This window comes from Petaurus breviceps, unplaced genomic scaffold (genome assembly GCF_028583685.1).
Source record: "Petaurus breviceps papuanus isolate PSGF00001 unplaced genomic scaffold, PetGlider_PUasm1.0 98, whole genome shotgun sequence".
Taxonomy (NCBI): Eukaryota; Metazoa; Chordata; class Mammalia; order Diprotodontia; family Petauridae; genus Petaurus; species Petaurus breviceps.
In genome coordinates, this window is record NW_027187460.1 from 6,307,546 (window position 1) to 6,322,591 (window position 15,046).

At 40.3% G+C, this 15,046-nt stretch overlaps 1 protein-coding gene across 3 annotated transcripts in view; it reads left to right on the plus strand.

The window, feature by feature from the left end:
- Positions 1-15,046, plus strand: part of TRAPPC9 (trafficking protein particle complex subunit 9) — a 1,063,197-nt gene that overhangs the window by 10,527 nt on the left and 1,037,624 nt on the right. For 2 of the 3 annotated variants that reach the window (XM_069081230.1, XM_069081232.1), the window contains exons 1-2: positions 1,042-1,212; positions 9,299-9,899. In XM_069081230.1, coding sequence (XP_068937331.1) covers positions 9,316-9,899 — 584 coding nt within the window. In that variant the 5' untranslated portion in view covers positions 1,042-1,212; positions 9,299-9,315. Of the gene's footprint in view, positions 1-1,041; positions 1,213-9,298; positions 9,900-15,046 lie in introns of those variants that run through there. The other variant, XM_069081231.1, reaches the window with a different exon arrangement.

The following is a 15,046-nucleotide window of genomic DNA, read 5'->3' on the forward strand; positions in this document are numbered from 1 at the left end:
ATCCATCCATCCATCCATCCATCCATCCATCCATCCATCCATCCATCTATCCATCCATCCATCTATCTATCTCCATGTGTATATTATATACAAAGCATTTCCAACTTTCCCAATAGTACTCCAGGGTCATTTAAGGAGGGAGTGTAGATTATTGGGAACAGTGTCAGAACCCAGAACCCTCCACAGCCAAGGAAGGGCTCCATGGAACTTGCTAAACATGATTTGGGGAGCTCTTCCCAACCTAAGGAAGGAGGTTATTACCTCAGGATTATTGCATTATCAAAACTCTTCATAACCTGACCCCTCTCTAGGAAAGCAATAAATACTACTTGATTGATTCTTTACCAAAAGTAGGCAAGTACTATTGTCTTTAGCACAGTGCATCACTATTTCATAAAATTTTAAAGAAGTAATGTGTTAGATACACAGCAGGTACGTGGGTAGAGCACTGGGGTCTGGAGTCATGGTGTCTGGGTGAGTGTTGATTTGTGTCCGACTACAATTCAAATCTAGCCTCAGACACTTGCTAGCTGTGTGACTGGGGAAGTCACTTAACCCTGCTTGCTTCAGTTTCCTCACCTGTAAAATGAGCTGGAGAAGGAAACGGCAAACTGCTATCTTTGCCAAGAAAACCCTATACGGGGTCATATAGAGTCGGACACAACGGAACGATTGAACAGTAACAACAAATATTGTATACCTACACATATATCTCCAAGGTTTGCAAAGCATTTTTAATAGGTAATCTCATTGGCGTTCTAGAGGAAAGAATCTTGATTGTGGAGTCAAAATCAAGAGAGAAGGTTTTGGAAGGCCATTACAGCTCTAACCCTATACATAAGGTCCAAACTCCGCCGCTCTCACCTCCGTAACTTCCTCTTTCTACTCCTTCCTAGCTCTCCCTCTCCAGGTGTAAGCCTCCAGCTCCTCTGGGCCCGAGCCTCTAATTCCCTCCCACTTGGAGGCCCCCCCTCCAAAACCCGGAGAAACGGATTGGAGGCGTCCAGGACTGGGCTCCGTGGACTCCTCGGGTCTGCACTGGGCATGCTCAGAAACTGGTCGGCGGGCGGGGGTTTGGAGCACAAGTAGGAAGCTCAGCGCGCGGCTTGCACGCCGGGACCGCTCGCCCCGGAGGAGGCTCCTGCTGCTCTCTCCGTCAGCCCGGCTGGTCCTCCTGTCCCGGCCCGGCCCGGTACCAGGGCCACCGGCTGTGTAAGTGCATCCACGGGGCCTGAGCCTTCAGCCGGAGAGGAGGAGGAGCAGGGACAGGAGGAGGAGGAGGAGGGGGGTGCCGGGCTCTGCCCCCACCTGTCCGCTCCTCGGGCACCTGTCCCTGGCCCTGCCCTCCGCCGGACGCCCGGCCCGGCCCCTCCCGGCACTGCGCCCCGCCAGTCCTGCATGCCGCGCCCCGGCCCCTTCCCCAGCCTCCTCAGCTCTCCCTTCCCGCCGCCTTCCTCCTGTCCCCCTCCTCGGCTGCTGACCCTGAATGGTCGAGCCGTAAGCGTTCTGCTCGGAAAGCGAGTCCCACCGCAGCCCCATTTTACAAATGGGGAGACCGAGGCCCATAGAGGGAAGTGACTTGTCCTGGACTGCTCACAGCTGAATGTTGACATTTCTGTGGTGCTGATGTCAAGTTTAAAAGTGCATTTCTCACAACAGCCCTTTGAGGTAGAGGGTGACCGCATCCTGCCTAGGCTATATTTTTTTCCTAGCTGTAGGATGACTTTGGATAATTTTCACTTTATAGAATCACAGATTTAGAGCTGGAAGAGATCTTCTTAATCACCTTCTCTCTCTCCTATTTTCCCCCTCCTATTTAATAGAAAAGGAGACCGAGGTGCAGAAAGGCCAACTGGCCCAGGTTCCACTTAGCTATTGACATTTCTGTAGTCCTCAAGTCAGTCAGTCAGCATTTATTAAATACCTACTATGTGCCAGTCCCTGTGCTAAGCTCTGGAGATGCAGAGAAAGGCAGAAAGTGGTCCTTGGCTGTCAAGGAGCTCACAGTCTAAAGGGGGAGGCAGCAGGCAAACAACTGTACAAACAAGCTAATATGTAGGATAAAAAAGAAGTAATCCATAGAGAGAAGGCCTTAGCATTGGGAGTGGGGGCGGGGGAGTGGGATCAGGAAAGGCTTCCTGTGGAAGGTTGATTTTAGCTGGGACTTGAAGGAAGTCATGGAAGGCTGGAGGAGGAGATAAGAGACAGCATTCCAGGTTTGAGAGACAGAACATGCCAAGAGTTGGGAGAAGGTGTGTCTTGTTTGGGGAACCACAAAAAGACCAGTGTCACTGCATCAAAGTATATGTGGAGGAGAATAAGGTGAAAGAAGGCTAGAAAGGTTGGGGAAAGGTCAGGTTATGAAGAGCTTTGATATTGCAGTAGTCCAGAGTGAGGTGATGAGTTTACAAAGTGAATACTTAGCAACAACTCTTGGGTTTAGATAGTACAAGTGAAACCATTTAGGATCAAATCCTGATTCTGCTGCTATTTTTCTATATGTATCGGGAATTAGGGTAATTATCACTCATAAGATCACTGATTTGGAGTTGGACAGGACCTCATAACTCAGCTAGTTTAACCACTTCATTTTACAATCCTAAATCACCTAGGCAGTATTAGACTGAGCTCTGAACCCAGGTCCTTTCAGGGCCTCAGTTTCCTAAACTATAAAATGAATGGTTTGGATTAGATGATTTCTAAGGTCCCTGCCAAATATAATTCCTATGATCTTGTGATTCTGTCTTTATTTTATAGACCATAGAATTTTAGAGTTGGCAGGGACCTGTTGTTGGTCATTTGACAATTTGTGACCCCATTTGGGATTTTCTTGGCAAAGATCCTATAGTAGTTTGCCATCTCCTCCAGATCATTTTACTGATGAGGAAACTGAGGCAAACAGGGTTAAGTGGTTTACCCAGGGTTACATAGCTAGTAAGTATCTGAAGTAAGATTTGAACTGTGGTCTTCCTGACTCCAGGCCCATTGCTTTATTCACTGTGCCACCTAGCTGCCCCAACAACAACATCAACAAAAGACATTTATATAACACTTTTAAGATTTGCAAAGTGCTTTAGAGATGTTCTCTTATTTGATCCTCAACACAGCCCTATGAAGTTGGTGCTGTTTTTCAGATGAGGAAACTGAGGCTGAGAAGGTTAAGTGACTTGCCAAAGTCACACAGCAGGATTTGAACTCAGGTCTTCTTTACTCTTAAGCCAAACACTTAGACTAGGCAGTCATCTAGCTGCCTCATTTAGAGTAATCCTCTAATTTTGCAAATAAGAAATTAAGGCCAAGATAGAAGAAATGACTCATCTGATGTTATAGGTTGTAAGGGTAAAAGGCAGATCAAGATTTGAATCCAGGTGATCCAGCTCCAATAACAATTTTTTTTTCTATTATATGACATTATTGTGGTCATTGCCTGTGGTTATCAAAGGTGGCAGATCCTAGTATAAAGAACGTGAGGTTCAGAGAGGTACCTAGGTCCATGTGGTTTTTAAATGATAGGGCCAGGCAGGAGTCAGTCCTAGGTTTTCTCTATTTTACTTCCCAGTATTTCACATTCCCTGGATAGGTTAACTTCAGGTTCTTCTTTGTCTAGGGTTACCCTCTATACCAGGGGTGGGAAACCTGCAGCCTTGAGGCCACATGTGGCCCTTTAAGTTCTCAAGTGCAGCCCTTTGACTGACTCCAAACTTCACAGAACAAAGCCCCTTAATAAAAAGATTTGTTCTGTAAAACTTGGACTCAGTCAAAAGGCCATGTCTGGGGACCTAGAGGGCCACATGTGGTCTCAAGGCAGCAGGTTCCCTTACTCTATACCCTTACTCTCTGCTTCTGCCACTTTACTCCAAAGCAATTTCATCTCCTTGGGAAACCAGTAAGTACTCTACCCATTTCAGCAAGTGCAGGTAATTTTATAAGTCTTTTGATGAGACAGAATTTTTTTTTTGCTTATTGGTGACTTGTATTGTAGTGTACACCCCTGTCTAAAAGGAGGCTGCTTCTTTTCTTACTCCTTTCACAATATGCCTCCTCTGAAGGATGGCTACCATTCTTGGTTAAAATACTTCCAGTTTAGGGAGGCAGACTACTTTGATGGAAAGCACTGGACTTGGAGTCAGGAGTGGCTGGTTTGAGTTTTGACCCTTTCCTAGCAGTGTGACTTTGGGGGAATCACTAGATATTTTTGAGTTTGAATTTCATATGGTTAGTAATTTTTGTGCTTCCTACCTCACAATGTATAGTACCTTCCCCCTGTTGATTATTGCCATATTATCTTGTGTATAGCTTGTTTCTGCATAGTTATTTGCCTGTTGCAAGTCTAAAGTGCCCTGTCAATCAATAAGCATTTATTATGTGTCTGTTGTGTTGCTAGGAATTGTGGTATCAAAGACAAAAAACAGTCCCTGTTCTCAAGGAGTTTACATTCTATCAGGGGAAATGTTCACATGTAAGCAAATACAAAATATGAAGTAATTTTGATGTGTGTTAGGGGGAAGGTACTATCAGGAAGGCATCAGGAAGGGTTTGAGTTTGAGTTTGAGTGAATAATAAAGGATAACTAAGTTTGCCAACTTAGTGACTGGAAGGATGGCAGGATCCTTGAGTCAAGAGAAATAGGGAATTTAGGGAGAGGTAGGTTTAGAGGAAAGATAATGATTTCTCTTCTGGACACACTGAATTTGAGATGCCACTGGTTCATCTAATTGGCAATGTCTCCTAGGCAGTTGATGCCTTGGGACTGGAGCCCAGGATGGATTGATCTGAAAACTGAACCCATGGAATCTGAGTAGATCAACTAAAGAGAGAAAAGAAAAGGGCTTAGGATAGATCCTTGGGAAACACCCATGGTTAGGGCCAGGCCTTGGATTATCTAGCACAGACCCTGAGAAGGAATGGTCCAACAGGTAGGAGAAGAATCGAGGAGCAAGGTCATGATCCTCTAGAAGCTAGAATGTCCAAGAGGAAGGGATGACCAACAGTTTCAAATGATGCAGAGAGATCTAGAAAGATGAAGACTGAGAAAATGCCATTAAGTTTGGAAATTCAGAACTCATTGCTAACTTTTGAGAGAGCAGTTTCAGTTAAAGTGATGAGCTTACTCATGGCATGAATGTGAGTTGTTATTGATAATAACAGTGAAGAGCCAGCAGATACTTGGCATGAAATTTTCTGTGCTTTAAACTCTTAACAGTTTCCAGAAAAGGCTTTAAATAAGAAAGTCACTACCAGCCCTTCCCTAATTCCATTTTCTTCCCTCAGTCTTTTTTATTGAATTGTATTCTGAGTCTTTCCCTGACCTACTCTCCTAAGAAATACTTCTAAATATATTTTAAGCACTAGTTTTCTGGTGTAAGAACTGGGCCTTCATTTTGCTTTTTGTAGAGTACCAGTTTGAGACAGCATGGCATAATCAATCAATAAGCCTTTATTAAGCACCTATTAGACACTATGCCTGGAACCGAAATACAGGAAAACAAAGGTGAAATCATCCTAGCCCTCAAGGAGCTTAACATCTTGCTGAAGGAACCTTGGGCTTAGAGTCAAAAGCCTAGGTCAAAATCCTGGGTCTGTTGTTTCATACCTCTGTGATCTTGGGCAATTCACTTAATATTTCAGGGCCTCCCTCAGTTTCTTTATTTGTAAAATGAGGGCAATGGATTTGATGATCTATTAAAGCCCATTTCAATTCTTACATTCTGTGATTTTGTGAAATGCTAATTAGTGAAGGTTCAAATGAAAGGTATCTTTGTTACTTTTTATGAAGGAAGAAAGTGTGAGAGGTTATAGTATTTAGAAGATGAGGGACTGCTGCTGTTCTAAGTACTAATTGGGAAGACTTTTAGAAAACTGTGGAAGACTGTTCTTATGTCTTGGGGAAACAAAAAATACAATTTATTACTAAATCATCTTTGGTACTCTCTTTCCTCTCCTTTCAGAGTTCCCTTTTAGGGATTGGGGCTTGGATACCAGTATTCTCTACTGCTAGTGGGTTCTGTTTCATCATACCCTAAACAGGGGAAGTCAGCAATCTTCAGTTGCTTGGGTAATTATGGGAGAGATGTTTCCTTCTCTATGGGAATGTACTTTTGGGGTGTAGGCCATAAGTGAACTGACAGTTCGGTCAATACCTGGACAACTTTGAGTTTTGTTGCTTGTTGAAATTCTGACATGAACTTGCCTTTCTTTGTAACTTGGAGTTCATTCATAATGTTGGAAAGGACCCAGGGAAGTAATTTGGTCTTATTACCTTATCACCAGGCAGAACTCCCCACACAGTACTTTTTATAGGTGTTTGTTATACTGAATGGTAAATGTGTTCAAAATATTTCAGAAATTTAGTTTAATATGTGTTTGGTATTAATACCTTCACAGAATAAAGGCATTGTAGGAAGTAATAGCGTGGCTTGTAGGGTGATAGAATCCCAGGATTTTAGAGCTTCTACGGAAGAGACCTTAGAAATAATTTAATCCATTCTCTTTTTACAAATGGAGGAACTGAGGCTCACAGAGGTATATCTAAGGTTATGCAGTTAAGGAATTAGGTCTAGAACCCGGTATACTGACTTCTGGTTGAGTTCATCTTTCCCCTACCCCTACCATATCATGTTGCCTCCCATTAAATTAAGTAATTTATTTGAGAATTAAGAGAGCTGGGTTCTGTGTGAAGGCTTCTTAATTACCTCTAGAATCAAAACACAGTTTTTTTGTTGATAGTGCAGAGTACATTGCCTTGCCTTCAATTCTACTAATGCAGTTGGCATTTCTATCTTAGGCTGATGTTTGATGCATGTGAGGCATCTAAGATAAATGTTAATTAAGTAGTTTGTTAATGATGTAGGTTGTAATTTCCTTTATGCTTCAAAATTTTTAATTTCCCACAACCTAATTTTAGAGTACAGGACCCAACATCTTCATTTTAGTGTTAGAAGAGACTTTAGAGGCCATTTAGGGACTGCACCTATGATTTCATTAGTATAGAGAACTTCCAAGTGAGGAAACTCTCTCTACCAATGTAGATTGGCACCTTCTTTGTAATTTGTGGCCTTAGAGAATTGCTCAGAGTACTGAGAAATTAAATGATTTTTCCAGATATATCAGAGGTAGGCCTTGAACCCAGGTCTTCCTGGCTTCAAGGTCAGCTCTCTAGCCACCATACCAGCCTGTCTCTCTAGACGTCACCTGTGTCCAACCTTATGCCCCTTGTGGATCTGTGTTAAAGATGAACAATGGAGACAGCCATAAAATGATACTATACAGGGTAAACTGATGGGAAATTCATTCCTTTTAAGATTTCATAGGAACTTAGTTCTAGGGCCAGGGTTGTTTATTCTGTATGTGTTGTCCTCTTGTTTATTTTCACTCTTACCTCTCTATTTGTATTACTTTTGGGGTGCCTGGAAGATCTAGGTGAGTACTTACATCTCTCAGTGTTACTACTACAACCACTGGGTGGAGTAGGCACCAGCCTACTAGTCCAGAAATCTTGCAGGGTGCCTAATGCTTCCTTCATTAGATTTATCATGGTGCTTGTGGAGACAGGCATTTTAACTGAATTATGGTGGGGGTGCCGTAACACATGTTCACCACACAAGTCATCACCATCCATTGTGATCCATTGATCCATGGTCATCTAGTAGAGAACAGGGCCATGAGGGAAGGGACATAAAACAGGTTAAGTTTTAATGGGGGGAGATGGAGGCAAAGTATAGACCATCACAGGGATAAGCCTAAATATACTTCTGTGAATGGGACTTTAAGGAATCACAAGTAGCATGAGAACTTTTGTAGAGGGAGAAGTCAATGAAAGGGCCTAAAAGAGAACTCTGAAAGGAGAGGCAAGAGAGTACCAAAGATGAGCTCTGCCATTGTTAGTCTTTTGCTTAGTCCAACCCTGCCTTATTATACCAGCTTGCTTCTTTGAAAACGAAATCTTAGACTGCATACCAGTATGGAGTACTCTTGTAAGATTGATGTCTTAAATGGATGACTGGTTGAATGACAGTACAATATGGTCTTTCCACTATATGGTAGGGCTTATTTACAATGGAGAGGTAGTACAGAGTAATGGATAGAGAGTTAGCTTTGAAGCCAGGAAAGGCCTGTAAGTTGCAGAGTAGGTGTCAATCTGCAATGGTAGAAGGACTTCTTTATATTAGTGGCATCACCTGGTCCAGGCTTTTTTCTTATCTTCATTTGTAATAACATTGGTTGGGTCATTATTATTCAGGATCTGCTTATATAATAAATGGTACAGTTAGTGCCTCCCAAAGGAAGACAAGCACTAGAAATAGTTTGCACTCTATGTTCTCTTTATTATTATTTTAAAATTAAATTTTATTTTTTAAATTAACAAGAATTTGTTTTATTTACCCCCCTCCCCCGCCACTATTCCTTTCCCCCTTCCTCAGAAAAAAAAATAAAAAAGGATAAAAACCCCTGTAACATGTCAAGCAAAACAACTTCCCATATTGGCTGTATCCAAAAATATTTTCCATTCTGCCTATTTAGCCTATCATCTCTTTCAGGAGGTGGGATTCATTCTTCATATTTGGTCCTTTGGAATCATAGTTGATTAGTTCTTAAGTTTTTTAAATTTATTTTTATAATGTTGTAGTAATATAAATCATTCTCCTTATTCTGCTCACATGACTCTATATCACTTCATACAAGTTTCCCCAGGTTTCTCTTTACCCATTTCTTTCATCATTTCTTATAAAAGTATTCCATTACATTCATATTCCATAATTTGTCCTGCCATTTCCCAACTGATGGCCACCCCCTTAGTTTTCAGTTCTTTGCTACTACAAAAAGATCTGCTTTAAGTATTTTTATATATACAAGATCTTTTTCTCTTTCATCTCTTTGGTGGTATCACTAGGTCAAAGGTTATGCACATGTTAAGAGTTTTTTGAACATAGTTCCAAATTGCTCTCCAGAATGGATGGATCAATTTGCTGCTCCACCAGCAGTGTATCAATATGCCTATTTTCCTGAAGCCCCTTCACCATTTTTTATTTTTCTTTTTTTGGTCACCTTTACCAATCTGATTGGGCATGAGGTAAAATTTTGGAATTGTTCTATTTTGCATTTCTCTAATTATCAGTGATTTGCAGCATTTTTTTCACATGGCTATAGATAGCTTGGATTTCTTCCTTCAGAAATTGCCTGTTTATATCCTTTGACCATTTGTCAGTTGGGACATGGCTCTTATTTTTATAAATTTGAGTTAATTCCTTATGTATCTTGAAAATGAGATCTTTATCAGATATTTTTTATTTTTGAATAGCACCCAGTGGCTCCACAATGAGTGTTCCTGATTACATGCAGTGTGCTGAGGACCACCAAACTCTGCTGGTTGTGGTACAGCCAGTAGGGATTGTCTCAGAGGAAAATTTCTTCAGGATCTACAAAAGAATTTCATCTGTGAGCCAGATAAATGTTCGAGATTCACAACGAGTATTGTACATCCGCTATAGGCATCATTACCCACCTGAGAACAATGAATGGGGAGATTTCCAAACTCACCGAAAAGTTGTGGGCCTCATCACAGTAACAGACTGCTTCTCTGCAAAGGATTGGCCTCAGACCTTTGAGAAGTTCCATGTCCAGAAAGAAATTTATGGTTCCACACTCTATGATTCCCGGTTGTTTGTTTTTGGGCTGCAGGGTGAGATTGCAGAGCAGCCTAGGACAGATGTGGCATTTTATCCCAATTATGATGAGTGTGAATCAGTGGAGAAGAGAATTGAGGATTTCATTGAATCCCTTTTTATTGTGCTGGAATCAAAGCGCCTAGACAGAGCCACTGATAAGTCTGGAGATAAGATTCCTCTCCTGTGTGTACCATTTGAAAAGAAGGACTTTGTAGGATTGGACACAGATAGCAGGTAAGTAGTTGTGTTTACTTAGAGGCAAGATTAGAGTAGTAGCCTTGAAGCATAATACTTTGGAACTCCCTCTCTAAAAAAAGGATAGTGATTAAATTTGGGGACTTGAAGGATTATATATTGTTCATATAGTCTAGCATTTCCTAAACTAATTTGGTCACAGAACGCTTTGGTGCATGGAATTTATTGTAGGAACCTATACATTCTGGCCCAGAGAAACTTAGGGTATGAAATATTTCTGGGATTAAAGATGAGACAGAGAATGGCATCAGGGAAATTTTGGTATAACAACAGACTTAATTAAACGTACTTTCACAGCAAAAAAAAATCCATGCATAAGTGTTTTAAAATAAAATTTACTATTTACCCCTCTAAAATATGAAATCTAGGTGTTTTCTCTTGGAATCTTTGTGTGGATCACTAGAGCTCTACACAACCTAATTTGGAAAATGTGGATCAGATTCAGTTCTCTCATTTTACAGATGAGAAAACAGAGGCCCAGAGGGATTCACTTTACTTGCCCAAGACCACATTGTCAATTAGTGGCAGGAACAGAGATGAATCTCTTGATTTTGCTTGCTTTGCTTTCCATTTCAATGCCCTGCCTCTCCAAAGCTAATAAGCACTGTGTCTCAGGTCTTCTCCCCTACACTTGTAGGTGGGTTGTGGTGATGCATGTCAGAGATGTCAGTGCTTAGACCCTAAAGTGGTACTCTATGCTAATGGTATTTTTTTTTTTGCCATCTTAAAGTTTGCTATATGTTTCTGTTCCCATTATAATAAAGACTATCTGATGGGTGGGAAAGGAAGTATCACACTTCCTGTTATAGTGACAGCCTTGCTTCCTACTTGAAGAAGTTTCTTCCATCATCTGACTTTCATTTCTCATTTGCTGAAATCAGTTCTTGGCTTTATAGTGAAAGGGGGCAATGAGTTCATAAGTGGAAGAAAATGGATGATCCTTTTGGTTTGACTCAAATAGATATTCTGTACTGTAGGTAAATCTTGAGCCGAAAGTGTAAATAGGAGTGAGAGACTGGGCTCCACACAGTATTGTGAGTCAAGTGCAAAGCAATCCGGGCCTCTCCTCTTGCTATGTTGTATAGTTTTGGGAAATCAGTAGAATGTAAGCTTCTTGAGACTAGGGACTGGTTTCAATTTTGTCTTGTATTCCCAGGGCCTAGTAGCACAGTGTCTGGCACACAGCAGGTGCTTTGTAAATGCTTAATGAATGAGACTGTACTGAAATTTTATTTCCTCACTTGGAAAAGATCAGATTTACTTTGACTTTATGAGGTGGTTGTGAGGAACAAATCATAATAATCTTTTTAAAGGGGCAAAACCCACAAATCCATCTATGAATATTAAATACACCAGGGTATCAAGTGAAATAGCTCTCAATGCAACCCCCTTGTTTGAAAAGCAGTGGTGTAGAAAGATTACCAGAATCAGAGCTAGAAGATCAGAATTCAGAAGTCCAAGCTCCACCATGGCCTTCCTTGGTGTGTGACTTTGAGCAAGTCACTGATCCTCTGAGCTTTGACATCCTGTTTTGTAAGGAGAAGCCACACTATTGGTACAACCAGCCTACTTCCTGCCTCATAGATTATGGTGAGGATCATAGAACTTGTAATGCACTTAAAAAATCTTTGAAACCATGAAGTGCTGTGGAGGGAGGAGCTATTATTATTCCTTCTGAAGTAGCAGGGAGCGAGGTACTGATGTCCTTTGTTTTCTAAGTGCAGATTTAATCAGCCCCTCTTCAACTTTCACCATCAAACCTTCATAATTTGGGGAGGGAAATAGAGTATTTTCAGCATATATAAAATTAACAAGTTAATTATATTGTTATTTGGTACTTAGTACCAAATAACTTTCACTATCCCTCCTTTTTCACTACCAAGTTTTTTGACTTTAAAACATGATTTAAATGGAGACTGATTGCAATGATAGAGCATGGCACAGTAGAAAGAATGGTGGATGTAGAGTCAGAGGACAAATCCCTGTCTTTGCTACTTGTGTGACCTTGTGCAAATCACTTAACTTCCCTTGGCCTCAGTTTTCTTATTTGTAAATTGGAGATTGGGCTAGATGATCTTTCAGATCTAAATCTGTTATGATTTGAACCACACATTCAACCTGAAATGATCCTGACTCCTGTAACTCCCTCAGCTCTCATCAAGTTTTGCTTCCAGTGACTGGCCTCTGGCCTGTTGTATTGTAAATCTGATTGATTGCCCTATTGGTGTACTTTATTTGAAACTAAACTTCTGCCCCCAAACACATACACGCAAGCTGGTGGTAGGTTCTTTGTGGTCTGGGTTGTGTTGTAGCTAGTAAAATTTTTTGTTCTTGTGTGTTTCTAATTTTTGCTTGTTCCTTTTTTCCTTTCTTTTTTTTCCTTTTCTTTCTATCATACTGCCCTGTGAGTATGTTGTTGGGTCTGAAAAGGTAGGCTGTGAATACAATGCATTTAAAACCTAGCTAGATTTCTATATATGCTGCCTTCCCATGCTCTTCACTGCTTCTAAATATATATATGTATATATATATAACCAAAGCTTAATGCTGCCTAGACCCATATGTTAACTTAGTGAATTTTTTTTTTTTTGGCCTTTCTGCCTTTAGCCACTGCTGATGCTTCATTCATATTAAAATACTTGCTTTGGGGATCTTGCTTGGTCTTTAGAATTTGCTAGCACCATGGATCTGCATTATTTTTTCTCTTTGTAAAGGTGGGAAATGCTAATTCTGTCAGGTATACACATGTATTAATGGATCCTAGTAGTTTAGGAAGGTCTAAGATCACTGAGCTTGGCTTCCTTTGAATCTTTTAATTTCATCTATTAGGCATGTGATTCATGGCTGTTGATACATTATGTGCATGATGTGGCTAAATAAATATGCAGCTGAGCATAGTCAGTATGCTCATAAGTGAAGGTTAGGAGTTGAGGTGCTAAGTTGTGTTCAGCATTTACATTGCTCTACATTACATCAGTCTCTGCCTCATTTTTTCTTGTTAAGATGGAACTTTAGCAGACACTTTGCATTCATGGGTGGGGTGGGGGAGAGGAGGGAGACATGCACAGAATTTTAGAGTCTGAAGTTGGAAGGGAGCCATGAAGGTGACAGTGACCCCAGGAAAGTCACTTAATTGGTCAGCGTCATCTTAGCTTCCTGGTTTGTAAAATCACAGCACTTCAGTAATTAGCATTTACCCCAAAGTAATAAAGGATCAAATGAGCTAATATATGTAAAGCATTTTGGAGACCCTAAAAGACTATTAAAAATAACACTTTATTAAGAATGTTGGAGGCCTTCTAGGCCAGCTCTCTAAAGTTCTTCTATTTTCAGAAGAAAAAAAGTGAAACCCAGAGAGGTCGTGATTTGCCTAAGTTATATATTGAGTAAGAGACTGAGCTAGGACTGTAATTCAGGCCTCTTGGCTCCTGGGACTGATGTTTGTCCCTCTATCTCTCCCTGGAGCAAGCATTGCAATCCTATACCTCTCCTACCCCCCACCTTTGCCTTATTTAAACATCCATTTAGGCTGGGTGAAAGGGAAGTAATTTGCCTGAGGTCAGAGTGGAGGTTTGAGGGTTGGCTACCCTTATTTCTTTCTATGAAAGTCTAGGAGCCTTCATAAGTTCTCTCTTGCCTGAGGGCTTATGAATGAAAGTGGTAGAAAGCCTTAATGAAACATTGAAGCTTTTATGTTTCATTTTTGTGTGGGCTTATGTATTTTGTATCTGTTAAGAATTTCCTAGTGTGGTCTGTTGAGAAGAGTTTCCAGCATTGACAATTGAATGAAATAGACAATTGTGAATCAATGTAAAAGAAAACAAAACAAAATAATGCACCTCAAACTGCCCCCTGGATTTCTTCAACTTGAACAGAATTCCTTTGCCCATTCTTTGTGGTAGGACTAGCTAGGTACACTTTATCTCCTTTTGCTCAGTAAAATGCTGGTTGCTTTTAGCATATCAAGGCTGTGCCTAAATCATTAAGATAATTTCATTCTATTCATTGTTCATAAGAGCATAGATTTAGAGCTGGAAGGCCATCTTGTTCTACATGGGAGCCAGGAGACTTGGATTCTAGGCCTGGTTCTGTCACTAATAATGACAATTATTTTTTTTTTTTCGTTCTGGGCCTCAATTCTTCACCCATAAAGAGATGAGGAAACTGAAGGAGGCCCAAGGATGTTAAATGACTCATTGATAACAAATTATGGAAAGCCTTTATTGGACAGTATTTTAGTGTGTGACTTAGGATAATTTCATATTATGTTGGGTTTGTTATATTTCCAGCCGAGGAAGTCAAACTTGGGAAAGGTCAGTATTGTTATAGATTATCAGATCAAAAGTTAATTTTTGATTTAAAATGAATCATAGTCAAGAGTATTGGAGCTAGAAGGGACTTAGAGATATAGTACAGCTCTTAAGTTTTATGGAGGGAAAACTGGTTTTGTTTGTTGAGGTTAATGCTTGCCTCAGTCAGCAGTAGTGGATTCAGTTCAACATGCAAATATACATTTATTGAGTGCCTACTTTTTGTGAGTCCTCTTCTTCCCTCTTCCACTCTTTCCCTAGTATTAAAGATAAAAAAGACTAAAAATTACCCAGTCCTTACTTTCCACTGAAGGAGGGAGAGATCTTGTAGCTATGGGTTTAGGAAGGATCCAAAGTGCTCTAGAAAAATTTGATAAAGGAGTGACTATTGAGGTGTTAAAACTTCTGTTTTTTAATCTAATGATTAATCATTATTAAAGTTTAGTTATTGACTGTTATTTTCTTTTAGGGCTGCTAGCACATCGAAATGATATTTGGTGATACTGGCAGAGTAGTAAATAAGACTTGTGTTTATTCTTTTAAAAATATTTTATTTTTTCCAATTACATGTAAAACCAATTTTTAGCATGTTTTTTTTTTTTAAATTTTGAGTTCCAAATTCTCTCCTTCCTTTTTCCCTTCCTTGAGAAGGCAAGTAATTTAATATAGGTTATATATGTGCAGTAATGCAAAACATTTCCATATAGTCATGTTGTAAAGAAAACACGGACAAAAACCCCCCAAACAAACCCCAAGAAAAATACAGGAAAAACCAACAAAACACAGAAAGAAACCCAAGAAAAATAAAATTAAAAA